The following is a 20992-nucleotide window of genomic DNA, read 5'->3' as shown; positions in this document are numbered from 1 at the left end:
CTCCACTAACCTAAAAAAAGCCTAAACAAATGAAATCTAAAAAATCTTACATTGATCAACTATTCTCAGAATAAAATTAAAAGGCAGTATTTAATGCCAATTTAAGTCCGAATTGAGTTACAAAATAAAACTTTTATTTTAGAATAAACGAAGTAATGAATGATCTGAAATGTTGCACACATCAGCATCAACTTGTATAAAATGTTTCCAACGAATTCCAGTCTCGCCAAATCATAAAACAAACTTTCAGTGTAAATCAACACTTAGATACAACTTCGGTGTTGGTGAGTTTAAATGACGTCAAACGTTTAACTTTTTACAACAGATGAAAACCCACGTGTACTCTTTGATAAGATAACTACAAAGTTCCTTGAAAAGTTCTCAAGATTTAAAATTTAAAAAAGGATATCATGCAAAAAAAAAGCATGATGTTCCTTAAAGATTTATTTTAATTGATAAATTTAATTATTCAAGATATAGACGTCGTGTTAACAAAGACATTACTGTTGATGGTACTGATGGAGTGTTAAAGAATATAGTTAGGTTATAAAATGGAGAAACATGTATATTAAGTCTTTTCTTGGAGTTTTGCTTTCTACAATATAGCGATTTTCTTAAAGGGATTTGTTTTAGTAACCGTTTAAAAATAACTTTAATTTAAATTTAAAAATATTAAATCGCTCCTAAAATATGTTGCTTTTTTAATTTGACTTTAAATGATTGGCTGTGATATGCAGGCTTCTTTTCCTTATTCCAGCAGTAAATTTTGTGTTTCTTGTTTTGAGACACGCGCATTCTTGGAAGGCCGATGACACGCTCGTTCCTGAAATAATACGTACACTAAGGACAGAAGTGGTCTCTTATCAACAAAGTTGATATTAAAACCCAACCAAAGTACACAATGTATCAACATTCTATTATCTGCTTGCTTATACTGAATTTAAATGATATTAATCATAAATCAATAAATTTTATCTTCGTTAAGTTATAATGGATAAAACGCACCAAACACAAACTTTTTGGAAGTCGGTCGTTTGCAAAAAAAAAACAAAAACAAAAAAAAAAAAAACAAATAAACCTTTATCATGTTGAACATATTTTCCCAAAGTTACGAGTCCTCAATATATCGATTTTTATTTCAAATGCACGACATCCGGAACATTTTGATGTTTACCTTGTACCCCTCGGTCTCAGAAATGAATGACAAATAGTCAAATAATAGTACATACACGCTCAGGCAACTACGAATAAGTTGTGCATCGGCTGCCATTAAATAATATTGTAATCCTCATTACTCTTTACATTAATTTATGTAATGAATATACATGTAATATGCAAAGATGGTCTCGGCATTTCCTCAGTAAAGCAGTACCACGGTCATATCAGTGTATCAACACTGTATTTGTCACGCCTCGTTAGCTATCAACACTGTATTTACTATCAACGCTGTATTTGTCATGCGACATTGGCTATCATTAGATATCAACACTGTATTTGCTATAAACCCTGTATTTGTCACGCTACATTGGCTATCATTAGATATCAATACTGTATTTGCTATCAACCCTGTACAGTAAAGTCTCGCTATTGAGACCTCTTTGGGGTCCTGGTAAAAATGGTCTTATTATTATCGAGTCGGTCTTAATTTGGAGACCCATGTTAATTTTTACTATTATATGTATTCTGGAGTAGGAGGATATCATTAGCGATTGGGATCATTGAAACATAGCTGTTTGAATAACATAAACCAATTAACATGAATTTTATTCAACAAAAAGATTATTTATTTATTGAAATTATCACTTTTATGCACCATTTTATACAACTAAAAACGACATCGAAAAGAATTTTTTTATTTTCAACAGTTTTCTCAAGAAAATATCATTTTAATCATTGTTGTTCAGTTGTTGAGTTCTGGTGATCTCTTGCATACTCATTTTTTGTTGGATGCATTATTTCCCCCACCACTATTGTTCTTTTGTTTCAGGGTTATTCGGACCTAAAATTAAAAAAAATACGTTTTTTAGTTTAAGTAAAATTAAATCGTATCTATAATTGTTAAAAGATCTATTGCCATCCATTTAAAACATCATAAATCAATTTTATTTTTTGTTCTGAATTAATTATTTTCCGTTTATGATTCTAAATTTTATTTCAAAAGACAATTGTTATTAAATTTGCAAAAGCTGTAAAAGTTCTGACTCCGAATTATAAAATATCTATTTTTATTCAACATAGACGAAATAATCTACCTATCCGAAAGTGTGTGTTGTTAACGCATCGGTCGTCTTTCTACGATTCGCATCAATCCAGAATAATAATTGACAGGAACGTTGACACATTTAATCCAATTCCTTTTAATCACAAACTGCTAATCTCACTGATATCTCATCTATAGACACTTGAAATTCAAACTGTAAATTGATATTTTGAATGTCTCTTCCGTGTACCGCAAATCGTTCAAACCTTCATGGCGGTTGTCGTTAAGTGTTGTAAAATTGTTTGTTTATTGGAGATAATGGATGACATGTACAATTTAGCGAGCAGAATTAATTAGTGGCCGTTTTATTGGACCCCGTTTGCATTGTTAAGTGACATTTTGAACCTTTAAAAGCGGTCGTAATACGTAGTAGCGGGTCGGTCGTAATTTCGGGCCTTACGACCATTTAATTATTATATAGGCAAAAAATCGGGACCGGAAAAAGCGGTCCTAATATCGAATTGCCCGTAATTTAGGATCGGTCGTAAAGCGAAACTTTACTGTATTTGTCATGCGGCATTGGCTACCATTAGATATCAACACTGTATTTGCTATCAACGCTGTATTTGTCACGCGACATTAGCTATCAACACTGTATTTGTCACGCGACATAAGCTATCAACACTGTATTTGTTATAAAAGCTGTTTTGTCACGCGACATTAGGCATCAACACTGTATTTGCCACGCGACATTAGCTATCAACACTGTATTTGCTATCAACGCTGTATTTGTCACGCGACATTAGCTATCAACACAGTATTTGTCACGCGACATTAGCTATCAACACTGTATTTGCTATCAATGCTGTATTTGTCACGCGACATTATAGCTATCATTATATATCAACACTGTATTTGCTATCAAAGCTGTTTTTGTCACGCGACAATAGCTATCAACACTGCATTTGTCACGCGGCATCAAAATACCGTCAAAATAAAGATATAACTGCTTAGTTATATCTTTATTTTGATGGTACATGTGTATTTTTTTATATCAAAATCATTATCTTACAAATATTTTCATAAATAAAATATGAAATTTATGTAGAAATGTTTAATCTTAAAGGCACTGTAAAAAAATAATCAAAAATGAATATATGAACAGTTCAAGCTTGCCCTTGAACATCATGGCGCATATTTCACCGCAGAAAATGTTTCTACAGGGCATCAAATAGCAAAATATCTCAACACGTAACAAAATTAGTTGGACCGAAAAAGAGGCCTAAGATGTGGCGAATAAACATCCACGTACATGTTTTTGGTTTTCATCTTTTTCTATCCTACTACTGATTAAAATGTAGGTGTTTTATCTAGCCGTGTCATTGATCAATGTATATACACGATAGGCAAACCATGTGACATTTTGTCAGCTTTATGTATAAATCGATAATAAGATTAGATTGTTAAACATGTACATGAAAAATGTACATTATTTGGTGCAAAATCCCTCCAACGCAACAATTTTCCAATCCTCTTGTTAATCACTGTGAGGAATTTGACGATTTCCTTGTAACTTTGGAAAAAAAAACACACGCTAGTTTAACTTTTGCTAAGCAATTTGTATTTTCTATTAATAAAGATATATCATTAATGCTAAGTACACAGTTTACCTTGTCTGTTTTTCTCAGGTTTTGGACTTTTTTCGCAATGCCTTCTAAATGAAATACATGTTATTTTACATTCACGTTGGTTATCTTTCCACATATGTATATTTCCCGGCCATTCAAATAAAAAATAACTATCTAAATTTCAGTATTCACATTTTCTGATATTTTGAGATGAATCGTACATAACTTAGCAATAACCGGAAAGAGTATGCCAGATAACCCGATAATAATAATAATAAGTCAACGGCAAGAAAGGAAGTCTACCGATGGTAGACATTCTGTTAAATGTACACATTTTAATTTGCCCATATCTACGGTGGCACAAAGGTGACGTGTGTGTTTTTTATTTCTTTTGTGCGCACGCGATACTATGTCATGGCCACGAGTTACTAAGTGGTGCGCACGAGATAATTAAGTAGTGCGCACGTGATAATATGTCGTGGTGACTAGCTACTAAGTCGTGCGCACGATACATTATGTCGTGTCAACGAGTTACTTAGTCGTGCGCACGAGATAATTAAGTGGTGCGCGCGAGATACTCTGTCGTACTATAGTATTAGCAAGGCCGATAAACTTGAATATTAACCTCATACAATTATTGAACCAAGTTTGGGGACCTTTCTGTTTAAAACGTGTCAAAGTTAAATCGTATACATATACATGCACAGTGCGTTAACTGGACAGCAGGTATTAGTTATTCGCACTCCAGAGCATACCCATTGATTGGTTCATTTTTGCTCGGCTTTACTTATTGTGACTGCAGAGAAAGCATATTCAGATGCTCGTTCATTTGTAACATTTTTCTGGGGTTTAATATTGTGATAATAGGGAACGTGTTTTTATGTTTGACTATGATACAAAAGAGAAAGAACACCAAAAGACTTGACAATCTGATTTATACTACGCCCCCTCGTACAAATCAGATAATCTCGTGTTTCGATGCTCTTTCTATTACTTGTATTATATTTTACATGGTACACCGACAATTTCATGCTTTTCTTTAACATGAAACATGCCCTATATTCCATTCTTGAATTCAAAAATAGCAGTTATTATCCAATCATAGAAAACTAACTGTTAGCACAATTGTTTGTATTGTTTAAAGTCATCTTGATTTGTCTACTATAACATTCATTACTTTATTTTCTTAATACATATTCTATGCTTTATTTAAATACCTTTCTGAAGTGTTTCAGCGTTTAAGAACTTTTTTGCACCAAATTTAATAACACAAAGTAAAAAGAAAAACAACAACAAAACCAGTTCAAGATTTTATTTAGATTATATATAAACATCAACCTTTATACACACATTCAATAAAAATTTCACACTAGATTCTCAAAATATATATCCATATAGTTCAAAACAATGTTAAAATATGATTAATGGTAATAATAATGTTGAAAGAAACAACATAGAAATAAGTGATAAAGAGGACAAAAATTTGCTAACTCTGCTCTAGATCATTACTTGATCGTTTGAAGATAAGAGGTCTGCAAATTTTCTCATTTAAAATAAATTTTTATACAGGTGTATTGCTTTTCGATCTAGTGGTTCATTAAAGAAAAATGTAGCACACACTTGCTAACGGACATAAAACTATACAGTAACATTACATGATACTTCACTGAGGGTAGAAAACAACTCAAAGGCACATTATGCCTCAGAAATTCATATTTTTCAATTCTTTATCAATTTCAAATATGTGTTTAATAATGTTTGAATTATGAATTTAGAGCATGTTAGAAGTTTAACAAGTTTACTTAACAAAGTAGGGTGAACGTGAAGCAATGTGTCGTTAAGGTAGCAAAATGTAAACAAGTAGTATTTTGACTTCTATACAAAATATTAATTCAATAAAGTTGTATCAATTGCAAACATAGCAAAAGAATGAACCGTTAGTTCGTCTTTGTGGCAAATGAGTATATTTGGGAATCTGTAAAAAATGAAATATTTTAAGAAATAAGAATGAAGGCATTTCTGAGGCATAACGGGCCTTTAAAAACATATTGAAACAATCTTACTACATATCTATTAAATTTTGATGATTTTCTTTTCTTTTTTCTTTTTTTTTCTTCATTTTACAAAAACCGGAGTTTTTTTCAAAATTCTGAACATCTAGAATTGGTGTTGCTCTTTTAAAACAATAAGTTATCTTTACCACATTTCTATCACTTGGTAACTTCTTATTCACATATAAGCATAAATTCAATTGATAAATACAGGACAAACAAGAATATCACTTTTACAAAGCGATGTATGCACCCCGAAACTGCACAATTGTCAATGTATTTCAATAGACATCAGTTTATAAATAAAGCAATAAGTGTAAAAATCTAATTTTAGCGCAAGTGACCTTGACCCCTAATAAACTTAAGTAAGATGACAACCTAGATACAATGTATATACCTATCAATTATGAAATACACCAGTCAATAAATAAAGGCTGCATTTTAATTAATCAATCTCGTAACCTTGACCATGACGGATGTGACCACTTTCTCCACCAAAATTTATAAGACCATCCAAGACTTTTACCTACCAAAAAGGAAAAACTTCGGTCTATTAAAATAGGTAGTATAAAAAGTATAAAACTCTATTTTAGCACTGGTGACCTTACCTTAGTGTCTCCTTATTCAACCAAAAGTTAGAGGACCACCTAATTTATGTTTCTACTAAATATGAAAACTATGTGAAGTTTCAATAAATTATTATTCATAGTTTGGAAATAACACTCCGGTTAAGCAAGTATTATTAACATAAGGAAGGTTATTTATATCACTGGTCTTCATCACAGTGTGTAGTCTAATTCAAAATCCTTCAAACCTTTTAAAGTTATTCCCGTTACAACGAGAATTTGATGGATGGGCGGACAAGGCGGCGACTATATGATCTCCCTTCGAGGAGCATAAAAATCAAATAAGCAACAAAATGAGCTGCGGGATACACACTTGCGTGTATAAATATTGTACAAGGAAACAAAACAGTAATCTTTCTACAGTATCACGCAACATGTCATGAAAATAGCAAAGGCAATGTCGTAAACTATATTGTTAAATTCCAACGTGATTACCAAATGTACATCAACTACATATTAAAATTATTAAAATGTAATAAAGTTTTAAAAGTTTTATAATAATCAAGATTACCATTATCATAAATAGCCAAACATACATGCTTTTAATACAATGTGCATATTTCATTAAAGGAAGTTTGATACATAAACAAATGTATCGAGATATATTACACCGCAAGGCTACATTTCTGTCTATAAGCGATATAATTGAAAACTTATAACAATGTATGTGGGTTACAGCGCTCAATAGATAAATAAAATTTACAACCTACCCTTGAATCATAGAATATATTTTTGATGTTCACTATGACTGTGAGAAAACCACAGACTAATGCATTTTGTGTTTTTCCAAGTACACAAAACAATGTTTATATGATTTAAATCAGTTATTTGTCAATTATGCTAAATCATGTCAGAAATTAACTAATCTTGTCAAAAACTAAGTAATCATTTCAAAAACAAACTAGAAATATGTCCATAGAATGTTTACATGATTTAAATCAATTATTTGTCAAATAATTATGCTAAATCATGTCAAAAAAAAAATTAATCGTTTCAAAAAAGTAATCATTTCAAAAACTAACTAGAAATATGTCCATATAATGTTTACATGATAAATCAATTATTTGTCAAATATGCTAAATCATGTCAAAAACTAACTAATCTTGTCAAAAACTAATTAGAAATATGTCCATAGGACATGCATTTTCTAACATTCCACTGTGTTATCAGTCTTCTGACAGTACAGTAGGACAGTATTACATACGGACTAAGGACATTCTACTCGACTCCCCTACCCCTAAGTGGTTGGGGCATAAAAAAAGACATTAAACTTTCCAATGTTGACATCTTGATATATCCACATATTGAGATGCACGAATTTCAAATCTAAATTTTAAAAACTCAAGTATGCTTAAAATACATAAAAAAAACATGCAAAACCCTGGATGTACAACTACGAGTATAATTGCAGGCAAACATTCTTGTTAAGTTTCTTGACTCTCTGTCAAATACTTATTGAGCTACGCACGGCACACAAGTTGAAAATTGCAATAACTCGAACAAAACTTTTATATAAAAAAATAAAACCACGGGTGTACATTTTCAGTTGCAGATTAACAGTCTTATCAAGTTTGTTGACTCTAGCTTTAGCACTTTTAGAGGCACATTTTAAAACGGTTTTTACATAGTCAAGGGCACATGCTGACTAACATATAATTATGTAGTGTCATGATTCTTGTTTAAATACCCTAGAGTAGGGGCATATATTTCAATTTCTAAATAACTATTTGACAGAAAACAAGTTGCGTGAAAAGTAATAATGTATAATATGTAAAGTTCATCTGAATAAATAAACAATAATAATGATAAACAAGTTATATAGATATTACATATAATTCAAATATGTGTAACCATATGAGGTTATGGGAGTCAAAAAATCTCATACTTTGGCTCTTCCGATCAATATGGAAAAAACTAACATACATTTAGTCTAGCAAACCATATTCTAATCCCATATGAACAACAAATTGTTTTGAATAGCCTAAAGGAAAATTTTTGTATTCATACCTTCTTCCGGAAACATCCGACTGACTGTGCATGATTTATTTTATACAAAGTTACCATGGACAGAATCTACATGCTTCATGTAATCACCTACTTCTGAAAAGAATGTCATACACGACCAACAGATGTTTGCTCTACACATTGAACATTGCATATGGTTGCATCCGCCCGTTTTTTCGATTCCATAGTTGCATTTTGGGCATACTTTTCTATTTGAAGGATCCTCTTTCATCCATTCGAGCATAGAGTCTCCCTCTTTTCTGGCGACGTTATACATTGAACATGTCAGACCCTCGTGATATGGAATATGACAAGTGGTACAAATCTTTATACGACATGTCGGACAAAAGAATAACTTTCCATTTTTAGTAACTCTGTACACCATACCACAGTCCGGTGTTATACAAAAACGAAAATCCTTACTTCGTGTATTAACAAAGCATGACAAAGCTGAATCTAGAAGATCTTTTCTCTTGATGGATCCCATTTTGACTTGTGTATTAATATCTCTAATCACGAGTAGCTTGTTGCAATTCTCAGCAGCGCAAGACACAGGAAGCTGTCGACCAGTAACAGCATGACGTATGTATGACTTCAAACATACTTTACAGTATGCATGACCGCAATACTCAAGACTACAAATGTCAGATTCTTTAACGGGACATAAACATATAGGACAGTCTGGTAAGTCATTTATGTGTTTTCTTCCCTCTTCCTTTTTTATCAATTCTTCTTTTAAGCTATTCACGAGCTGAAGAGCTTTTCCAATGGCTTCACTTCTCCCAGATATAGCGATTTCATGAAGTCTCAAGTTAAGTTCTACCCCTGACACATCGGTTTCCTTTTTGAAGTCATCAAAGGTTATCCCATATTTCATTAATAAAACTTTCATCAAACCAGGTGGATTGTCTTCCCCTTTTAGACGTATTACCGTTTCTTCAGTACCAGAGTGAATTTTCATATATTCTTCAATAAATGAAGTAGCCCTCCTTCTATTTGAAATCAGACCTTGTATTGTAACTGTCATGTCTCTCTCATCAACTATTATCATGGCCTTCGTTTCTTTTTCAATCTCTTGTGCCCTTTGCTTTCCATTTTTAGTGAACATTACTTTAATGTTTTTTGTGCTTTCCCAACAAAGTGTATCTCCACCAATTACATTTTGGAACTTAAGTTTAGCTTGTGCAAGCTCTAATGGAGAATCAGCTCTTATTTCGAGTGAAAAATGGCCCGACTTCAATGTTTTAAGGTCTAAGACCGTACTTGAATGTGCATGCGTATGCTCATCAATTAATCCTTGAAAATCGTCTTTTACAAGTTCATAAAGTCCCTTCTTGATGTGCAAAGATGCTTTGCATTCCAAACTGACCTGTATCTTTTTTCCCTCGCATTTTTCCTGACTTTGAATCAATTTCATTGCAGTATCATTGCATAATTGTGGGTCTGAAAAAGTTACGAAAGCTACACAAATAGCTGCTTGTTGCCTATATTCCCTTACATGTAACCGAAAAGATTCCCTGTCTGCAAACTTTGATACAACTCTATACAATTCATCTTGTTGCCTAGTCCTTTCATTTGCATTCCAAATTACATTCGTACGTGGGATAACAACACGAAACCGGTCTTGGCAAGCGTTGGTGGATATGCCTAGTACTTCTCCTAGAGCTGTTTTGACACTTTCATCAGTGACATCTGCAGGCAAATATTTTATAAACAGATCTGACTGTTGTTTGCTTAAAGAAATACTAACAGGGACACCGTTGACCTTTGGCGACGACATTAAAAGAATCGGGCGATCTTCAGGCCGATTTGTTGTGACGAAGCAGTGTCCTTTGGAGGGCCGACGGCACCACGTCAGTTTCATTGTAAAACCTTGCTGAGCAAGTGTATTCTGAAATGTATTTGGTTCTAGCTTTATTTTGGCATTTCTGTCATTATTAACATGTTGAAATGCAGCAACAGCATCATTTTGGTGAGTGAATGTCACTTTTCCCCAAAACTGATTATTGCCCTGTTTGTTTCCAGTTTGTCTCCAAATCTGTTCAATTGGTCCGTAAGGCATTAACAGTTTTCTAATGCTACCTTCATCAATTTTAGTTCTAAAATTGCACTCCTTTAGAATTATTTTGAGGGATCGGTATTCATTTGGCATGAGCACTTCTACAACACGTCCTCCCTCCCTCAAAACGGCTCTAAAACCACTTCTTTCATCTCCAATATGCTCTTCCCTTGACTCATATCGTAAAAGTTCTGGCATTGGTTCAATGACAGACCTCAGCAGTGCCGATGCCTTTTCAACATATTGTGACAAACAAAATAAACTGACATCTCCCCGTCTGTTATTTGCTTCAACAACGACTAAAGATTCATCACATTCTTTTGAAATATCTTCTTCAACCTTTCTGCGGTTTTTATGGAGTGGACCAACAAACTTCCATTTAACATGTTTTCCAACAGGTAATTTCAGTGCTAGCTTCAACCTCAGACTTTCAAGAGCAGTTAAATTGACATTAAGAATTCGACTTTCTATAGCGTCTGTTATAGCCTTGTCTGACACTGGTGTTACTTCTGTCATAAAATCTTCAGAGGTTTTCAGAACTTTGTTAAATACCACCCAGCTTGGTTGGAGACCTAAAGCTAAAATAGCGCACGAAGGATGCAGCATCACGCGCTGGTTTCGGTTTACAATAAGATATCCAGCGCCTTCATGTCCCAAGAAATAGCCAATATTTGCGACCATAATGTCAAATATTAAACGTTGTATTTGTGGATCTACTTTTTCAGGCTGCTTAAATTCATACTTAATCTTAATACCTAAATCTTTTTTAAGTATTGATGAAATTTCGTTTGTCGTATCTCGAACCCCTTTTATTGCCTTTCCATTTATACTGTTGCTGTCGCACCAACTGCCTTTCCCTTTTTCTGGTATTTTGTTCCATTCTCTAAACACATTCAGCATTGTAAGTAAGTCTCCTCCTTTATGACAAAATTTCATCTTCTTTAAATCGGCTGCTCGTTTCTCCTCCAGTGTTCCGACACGGTAAAATATTCCACTTTGATTACAACAAGAAGCAACTACGAGAGCTTCATTTACAATATCAGATTCAATTCCTTTCTTTATAAGTAAGCCGAGTTTTGGCTCAAGTGGCAATTTTGCAATCCATTTACCAAGCTCTGTTATGCCTGCTTTATTTGTTGCTCCGATACTCATCAACTCGTCCATGGCTGATTTCATTGTTTCGTGTGACGGTGATTGGACGTAGTCAAATTTCATTGGATCTACCCCTAGTTCTAACAATTTAAGTAAAGCCTGTGACACTTGTATTCTAAGTATTTCAGGACATGATGTTGTTTCCATATTACTGTACTCTTCTTCTGAGTACAATCTATAACAAATGCCAGATGTTGTTCTCCCAGCACGTCCTTTACGTTGATTTGCTGAGCTTTTACTGACTGATACGACATTCAACGAATTCATGTTTTTCTTTGGGTTAAATCTCATCTCCTTGACAACTCCTGTATCCACCACAAACTTTATGCCTGGAATTGTAATAGATGTTTCAGCACTGTTAGTAGCAAAAACAATCTTCCGCTTTCCTCTAGGTGTTTTTTCAAAGACAAGTTGTTGCTCTTCTGGTTTAAGTCTACCATGAAGTTGCAGGCAATGAACATTAGTATCTCCTCGTTCAGATAATTTCTCTGCACATCTTTCTATTTCAGCTACAGCAGTAAGAAAAACAAGAATATCTCCTGCATCTATAGCTGTTGAATTATGAATTTCAATCGCCTTGTTTAGAGCTTTTGATTCATAATCTTCCGGAAAGGCTCTTTCTGAAAAGTAGTCATATTCCCAATATACATCTACCGGAAATGCTCTCCCAGAGACTTTTAGGACAGGACAAAGATCTTTTCCACCAAAGTATTTTACAAATATATCTGGCTCTATCGTAGCGGATGTTATGATAACTTTAAGTTCTGGTCTTTCCTTTAAAGCTTGCTTTAGCATACCAAGAAGCAAATCAGTGTAAATACTCCGTTCGTGCGCTTCATCGATTAAGATACACGAGTACTGTTTTAAAACCCTATCAGCTAAGCATTCATTTAGAAGTATGTGATCAGTCATATACATAACCTTTGTTATCGTTGTCAATTTCTTTTGCATTCCAACTTTATAACCAACAATCTGACCAACTCTCGATGCTAGTTCTGCAGAAACATGTGTCGCAAGACTGACTGCAGCTATTTTTCTAGGTTGGGTACAGGCAATGAGTCCTTTTGCTAAAGAGATAAAAAAAGTACAAAACTGGTTCTGGTAAGTACAATATTTTCTATAACATAATTATAATAATGAAAAACGTGCATGTGAAGATAAGACAATGTGCTTAACTCATTGAGAACAGCTTCAACGTTTTTAATCTTTGTCACCAAACATAATATTCACATTTCGTGACGCAAAGAAAATTACATTATGTCCATATACTTCTCTTGCTGCTGTTCATCATTAAAAAAACTTAATACTTATGAAGTGTTGTATTTGAATTTATACGTATATATAATTATACCAATAATATTGATGATCGTTAGTAATATGGTTCATATGGTTATATTTACCTGCAAACCCAGATTGATATAAATACTGGACCATCTGAGTCGACTTGCCTGAACCAGTCTCACCGAGTATCACACACACCTGGTTTTCCTTGATCGTATTAAGGATGTCTTCACGTCTTGCGTACATAGGTAAAGATGTTGAAAACCGTCTACACTCAACACCAAAAGCTGTTCTCACCTCTTGCAATTCTTTCTCAAATTTGTCACAATTTAAGAGAGATTGCATCTTGTCTTTCATACATTGCATGTATCTATTAAACTCTTTTCTCTGTCTTGCAAACTCTTCCAACTTATCTTCAAAAGCAGACTTTTCATTGCTTAGTTTATCGAACTCGGGAAGGGAAACCCCGCTTTTATTTCTAAGCTGTGCATCAATGTCAGTGAGTTTGTCACGAATTTCATTTATTTTCGCATCATGCCTCTCGATGAAAGATTCAGCTCGTTCAACAATTTCCTTGTGTGCTTTGTCGATTTGTTCCTGTCTTTGTTTAGCAGTGTCAACAACTTCTCCTTCCGCTTCTGTCCTATCCAAGGAGCAAATAAGCTTATTTGGTACGTTTCTATTACTTTTATGGAGTAAATGTTTTCCAAGAGAAGCTTTGTTAAAACTTTCAAACTCCAGGTAGATAACGTTTTTTATTCTACCATCTTTTTTGATATTTGTGACCTTTGTCACTAAAAAGTCAAGTTCTCTCGGGTTGCCCATTCTAGACAATAAAAAGCTTTTTAAGTTTCTGTTCTCAGTTACTTTGTCACCTGTTACAACATACAGGATTGTTCTCTTAGCCTGGTGTTTCTTAGGCACATTTTGTCTACCGTGAAAAGCCTCATCATGTCTTTGAGTTGATTTTGTACTACTTCTCCCTCGCTGATCTTCTCTTTCACTGCCATTTGTGTCTTTTCCGGACCTATTGTACGGCTGTTCATTCTTCTCTCCTCTTACATTCTTCTCTGTCGGTATAGTTTGTTCCCTTTGAAAAGAATGGTTATGTCTCATTGAATTTTTCCGCCAGTCAGTAACATCTTCTTTACTTTGCCTACTTGCCATGCTGAATATATGCAACTGCGACTGTAATCTGTAAAAACATAGTTGTTGCGGTTTTATAAAAATAATTTTGTAAGTAGAAGTTAACTAGACTATGCAACACACCAAATATCTAAGCTCTATGCCTTGTCCTTAACAACAGTCACAGCCTAGCGGGGACCACGCTCGACTTTTTCGTATTTCAAAAATTAAACACATCAGAGAAAGAATATTAAAGTTAAGTGTACTACTTCAAAAATAATTTTTGTATCAAATAAAATTTTTTATCTTATATTTGACCTTGACGATCATTGGTCAAGGTTGCAACTGAATTAATTATGATGTCAATTGTTTCATAAGTGCTCTTTTGTCCAAGATGTATCAAAATCAATGACTAAATAAAAAAAGGAAAATTGTCAGCAAATTTCAATAATTTGACTCTGACAGTCAATGCCAATTAAAGTTCAAGGACATAATATCAGAATAATTCAACATTGTGGTTTTGTCATATGTGCTTGTTTCTTCAAGTATGAATCAAATCTGTAAATATTTCAATACAGCTATACAATTTAAGGACATTTAAATTAAGGTTAAAATCATATTTAAAAAATCAACATAAAGTCACGGTATATATTAAATACATAAATAAATAACAATGTTATGCCCAATTGTAGCTAATTTCAATAATTTGACATTTAGTGTCAAAGTCAAATTAAGTTCAAGTTCAATTTAACCTTCTTCAATGTCTTGTCATAAGGATTGTTATGCATAAGTCTGAATAAATCAATTCATTACTTACAAAGTTAAAGCCAATTATAACAAAAATCAAGCAAAATTATTTATTTTGACTTTCAAGGTCAAAGCCATTGATGCGTGTTGATGCGTGAAGATAATAATCAATCTGATTTATTTTAAGGACTTGCCCAAAAGATTGTTTAGTCAAATATGAAGACAATCCATTTATAAATAACAAAGTTATGAAATTATAGTGAAAATCAAGCAAAATTCAAGCACTTGACCTTGAAGGTCAAAGTCTTTAATGAGTCAAGAACTTCATTAATGAGTCAAGGTCAAGTTCAGTCTTGTGTACGTAAAGGTATTTTCCTAAGAGTTGCTGTATCCACGTATGAAGACAATCAATAAAGAAATAAAAATATAATGACCAACGTTAAGTTTCATGACTGTAAAAAGCAACGGGTTCGAGCATTTTGAATGAGCAATAGCTTGACCTTCGATTTAATTAATATATTTAGTCCCTTTGACCTTTAAACTAGAGACTTCAAAATATATAGGGGTCATTAACTACATATGACCAATCAATACGTGAGATATGAAAACTTTGTGATAAATAGTTTTCAAGACAATGAGCAGAAACCATTCTGACATTTAAAGGTCCCAGTGATCTTGACCTTTGTAATAGTGACACCAAAATCAATAAAGTTCATCTTCTTCCTAGTATGACCAATCAATATGTGAAATGTGAAGACTTTGTTATAATTAGTTTTCACGATAACGATCGGAAACCATTCTGACATTTAATGCACCTGTGACCATGACCTTTGAACTAGTGACCCGGCTGACCCCAAAATCAAAAGGGGTCATCTACTACATAAGACCAATCACAATCAATATGAATAATATGAATAACTTATGATAACTAATTTTCAAGCGGAAGCTATTCTGACATTGGCATCTGTGACCTTGGCCTTTGAATTACTGACCCCAAAATCAACATGGGTCATTTACTATATATGACCAATCAACATATGAAATATTAAGACTTTGTGAAAGTTTACATGATAATGAGCGGAAACTATTCTAATGTTCGAGGCCACTGTGACCTTGACCTCTCACCAAGTGACCCCAAAATCTGGGTGTGGAATATCAAGACTTCGTGATAAGTAGTTTCTAAGATAATCAGCGGAAATCATGTGGTCTACCGACAGACAGACCAGAAGACAGACCGACATAAGCAAAACGATATATCCTATCTTTTTCACAGTCTAGGCCATTTAAAGTAATTGGGGTTTGGGAAAAAAGGTTTTTCTATATAACACTCTGTTATAAATTTTTTTATAATAACAACAATAGCAAACACAAGTATCAGATTTAAGATCTCGTGTGATTTGAATGTCATATTGGAATTGCTCCCTTCACCAGTAAAGCTGGAATTCGACATACAACCTTCACTGTATTGTTGCGTCGTAACAACACCCCCCCCCCCCTTCCCCCTAAAAATGAATGTAAATTGAAAGTGAAAGTGTGTCTCTGCCTGCTGAGTATATGTTAATGTTCATCAAAACTTTATAAGCCGCTATTTAACATTTTTGTTTTTCATCTGATGCGGCATTAAAGTTTTGGATTAGACACGTTACGAAACCTAACCAGAATAACATAAGTTGATTTATTCTTGTTTTTCACTTGCAAATACACTTGACCCAATCAATTCTTGTGCATTTTACGATAAAACACTTATTTTAATATCGTTCTATACCAATTAAAGTATCAAAATATTAATACCGTCATTAAAATTGCCTATTTAACTATAAAACATCAATTTACGCCATTACATTCAGGTGTCACGCGAGACCTCGTATGACGTCATTCGCGGGAACAGATTTGAATAGAGTAGTGTACTATATTTAGAATATTTGTTGACATGATTCGATGTTTTTATTCAAGATAATGTTTTTATTTATTTTCATAATTTTTAAGAGCTTAAATATGATTTTATTGAATATAAAAGTCAGTAAATCACCTTTTTCAATATCTTTAAAAAAAAAAAGTTATTTATAAAAATATTGGAGGCACAAGGGTTCATAAAGGTCAATCTCGTAATCACGTGGTCAAACATTTTGGCAATATGGCGGCCAAGTGCCGAAATTTTTACCCGTCGGAAACTATTAGGTAGTTTATGTTCGTAATAAGATTTTTATTTGTCCATCCTTGGCTTTTCAACAGATTATATATAGTTTTATCAAGGTATGCTTCACTTTACTTCATGGCATGTTCGATGAATAAATATGAGCGTGTCAGATTCCTGGCACGATTATTGGTGGACTTTCCCTACGGGGTTATCTTCAGCGTTCACAGGACTATGTCATAAGTGAATAAAAATTTAAACTAAACAGTTACTTACTTATAATCCTGCAAAAAATGTACCCTTTCTGATTATGTACGGTTACGTAATTTGGAATTTCCATTTGATATATCAGGGGAATTTCCGACGTATCTCTTGATATCTGTTTTCCGAAAATACGTCTACTTTCGCATTTGTATGGTAAACGAAAATATCTTACTTGCATGACAGATATATGAAATGTTATAATAAAAGTCTATTCTCATGTCGTAAGAGTTTAATTTCCCAGTTATCATAATAAACAAACAAGTCTCAAATCATTCAAATCGAAAGTACAAAAAATATCGGTTATCCTACACTGTATTTTCGTTTTAATCGGCTACACTCACACCCGTGAACAGGTAGTACGTACAACAGCTTGTTGCGGATAGACCAGCTGGAAATGAAAATACTCAGTTCAATGAAAAATAATCAAAAAAAATAAAAGCATAATGTTTATTATCCAAAAAGATATGGTTTTACTACACTTTCATGCTATATAAATAATACCTAATGTATAGTAAATTTCATTGCCAAAAGAGAAAAAAATCCGCAATACGAAATCCTTTCTAAACCGGAAATTTATGATAGTCCAGAGCATTTTCGATTTAGGGAGTTTTTATTGTATATGGAATAATCCTGCAATCGATTGTTGCAATTAATATTTAAGAAAGATGAATATATTGGCTAAAAATGGTGTAAAACTGACAAAAATCAAGTGAATTTATTTTATATAATAACAAGTATATACTTTTTTAATGTTCTCTTACTTCACGGGCAGCTATTCCCGGAGTAGGTATGCAATGTACCTGTTTATTGAAAGTGAGAATCCGCCAGTACGTCTTTTATGTTGTTTGGTATTTTAACATGTTATTTCTAATTCTATTTTGATAATTTGTACGCATAAATAATTATTTTATGTCACTTTTCTTACATAATTGGAACAACATTTTTCCTTTTATTTTTTATGATCAGTTTGTAATAAATATGTTAATATGATTACATGTATATATATTTTGCAAACTTTTCTTGCATGATTATCATTATGATTATTTATTTATTTACAAATTTATTTATTTATTCATTTATTTATTTATTTATTTTGTATTCATGAAGTTTTCGGGAGTTATCATATTGAACTAGATACATAGACAAAATTAAAACTGTCCAATATATTTTTTTTTAACTTTGAATATTTCAGAATATGATAACAGAAACATTTTAAGGCAAAAAATTGAGTTACCGTTCTAATTTGATCCTTTCTCATTTCCATATTTTGAAAGTGGGCAAAGCATTCTTAGTTTGAAAGGAATATCTGTGAAAGCATTTCAGAAATGAACCTTCACAAAAATGTAAACCGGGTCGAAAACACCGTAGTAAAAAAGTGGCCTAATTTATGATGATTATCTGCCCTTCTGACTTTGGTATCAAATATTTTTTTATAGTGCAAGTGTATCAAGAAGTGGATTTGAAAGTTTCTGAGGAACTATACCTTAACAAAAAGGTGAACTTATGACGGCGCCGACGAGAGGGTCATGACAAAAACTCTACTTGTTTTTCAAAGACAATAAAATATCCAAAACGTCGAGCGGTGTAATAACTATAAATCTCTTCTTTAGTGTCAGCATTTTTTTTTTGTTAAAAAAGAAGCAGGTGTTGTTTGTCAACTGACCTTTAATGGAATGTCCGGGCGTTTACTGTGTTAGTGATAATACATTATATGATAATTAGTAATAATATCTTATCTAATTAATTTAAGTAATTAATGATAAGAACAAAACATTGTGAAATAATTAATTGACTAATAGGTTGAAAACAGTATATAGAGAAACACCCTCTGATAAGAACAAGCAAGGGTTGTTCAAAAGTTATGGTAAGATTATATTGCAAGGCAGTAACAAGGGGGTGATTACCCCAGTGGAAATAGTGATCAAAAGTCATTTAGTTGACGGCTAAGGCAATCCATAATATTTGTCACACGCTGAATTCTCACACACTGTATATTAGAGAGTTCATGCTCAGTAATTAAGTGTCTAAATATGGTTTATTTTTAAAATATTAATATGAAATAAAAGCATGAATGTAAGATATAAGCCGATAAGAATTTCAAACGGCTGAAGAAATGTTCCTTGTACAGTAATCATTTTATCAATGTCTAGTGAAAATCCCATACGAAATAGTGCAAGGGGTAAATTTAGAAGGTTGTACTTAATTTATACTTTACTAAAATCTTCACCTGGGAATTCCCCAGAGGCCACCATTTGATATGTAGATTTTTGTCCTGGGGGCACGACCACCAGACCATCCTCCTCCACTCCAAATAGAATTTAGCCCCATCTCCACTCCCAGAACGAAAATGCTACCTAGGAGCCTGCCTTCAATTAAATAGAAATTTAACTTAAGATGTCAGTCTTTTTATAAGAAGTACCTTAAGGGCAATGCTGATGCGTTGATAAGTATTTCATACTCATAAAATAGCAAAAACAAAACAACAGTTTATGTAAATATGACGTTGTAAAGTCATACGACATATGCAGTCGCGTCTTTAGAATGAGTGTCTAGGATAACGTCATTTCGCCGTTATGAATTAACCGTAAGAAAAAAAGTAACGTATGAAATACAATAAATGTATATGAATAAACGTTTTATTGAGGTAAAATGTTTAAAATATAGTAGAATATGCCAAGAAAAAAAAATCTGACATGTTGGCAGAATCGACGGGTACCCTCGTGTCGGATCTAACGGGCCAAACTAAAGGACATGACAGCCATTATCAAGAAATGATCATTGCTTTTACTTTTTCAATATCAAGATATATATTGTCAACACTGCTGATTCCATTGGAATACACGTGAGAACTGATAATCGACTCGTGCATTCACGCCTGTTACAGCAAAGCTATCTCTTTTGTAGGTATACGGTAAATCGCCCTGTCGCTCTTTCCGAGCTAGTGCCAACGAAGGTACAATGTTGCCTCATTACATAAGAATGCTTTACCATGTATATAATAAGTCAACACTGTACCAATGTTGACACTGAAATTCGGCGACATGCATTAGCTCGGCCGTTGCTACAGAGCGATTTACTATAAACAACCGAAGAAGGAAGCTTTGTTGTATACCAGGCGTCATTTTGTGTTGCCTAGTATAGGTTAGAGTGCATATTGGGTGTTCTTCGTAAATAAGAAAGCTAAAAAGGAGCGGTGCTTGCGAAGCGACTGTAGCTTTCTTATTTACGAAGAACATCCAATATGCACTCTAACCGGCTTAGTGCTCCGCCCACTTGCGTTTTATAATATAAAACGTCCAGTTTATATAAAATCTGTTCTATTAAGATTTGAAACCTGAAAATTTGAAAAATCCTCGTCGGTGATTGGCTTAAAAAAATTGGAGAGCACTAAATACATTTACTAGTATATAATAAGTTATACTCGTACTAGTATAACTTACTAGTATAAAATAAGATTGCAGTGCGTCGACATTTTTTCTATTTTATTTTCGATTTACTTTAAAGCATGACTTTTACATTTTTTCGAGAATTAAATACATGTAGCTTATTTTATACAGTAATCGACGATACCGCTTTGTAATAAATGTAAAATAATAATAATAAACAAAACCATAATACAATCACAGTATATATAAGTATGAGCTTTCGAAACAACCCTTTTATTTGATATGTTAAAGTTTTATAAAGTTCTGTAACTCTAGGCTAGGTTTATTTCCTTGCT

The 20992-nt window shown here is 33.1% G+C and overlaps 1 protein-coding gene across 1 annotated transcript; it reads right to left on the bottom strand.

The window, feature by feature from the left end:
- Positions 1–5125: 5125 nt before the first annotated feature.
- On the bottom strand, positions 5126–14195 carry LOC132720486 (uncharacterized). Its single transcript, XM_060704638.1, has 2 exons — positions 13121–14195; positions 5126–12787 (listed from the first exon to the last, which is right to left on the bottom strand). Exons 1-2 carry the CDS (start codon positions 14166–14168, stop codon positions 8553–8555), a joined length of 5283 nt encoding a protein of 1760 aa, XP_060560621.1. The 5' UTR covers positions 14169–14195; the 3' UTR covers positions 5126–8552.
- Positions 14196–20992: the final 6797 nt, after the last annotated feature.

Source organism: Ruditapes philippinarum, unplaced genomic scaffold (genome assembly GCF_026571515.1).
Source record: "Ruditapes philippinarum isolate M1 unplaced genomic scaffold, ASM2657151v2 ctg3408_1_1_1_1, whole genome shotgun sequence".
Lineage (NCBI taxonomy): Eukaryota > Metazoa > Mollusca > Bivalvia > Venerida > Veneridae > Ruditapes > Ruditapes philippinarum.
The sequence above is the reverse complement of the archived record's forward strand: the minus strand, read 5'-3'. Positions and strand labels throughout refer to the sequence as shown.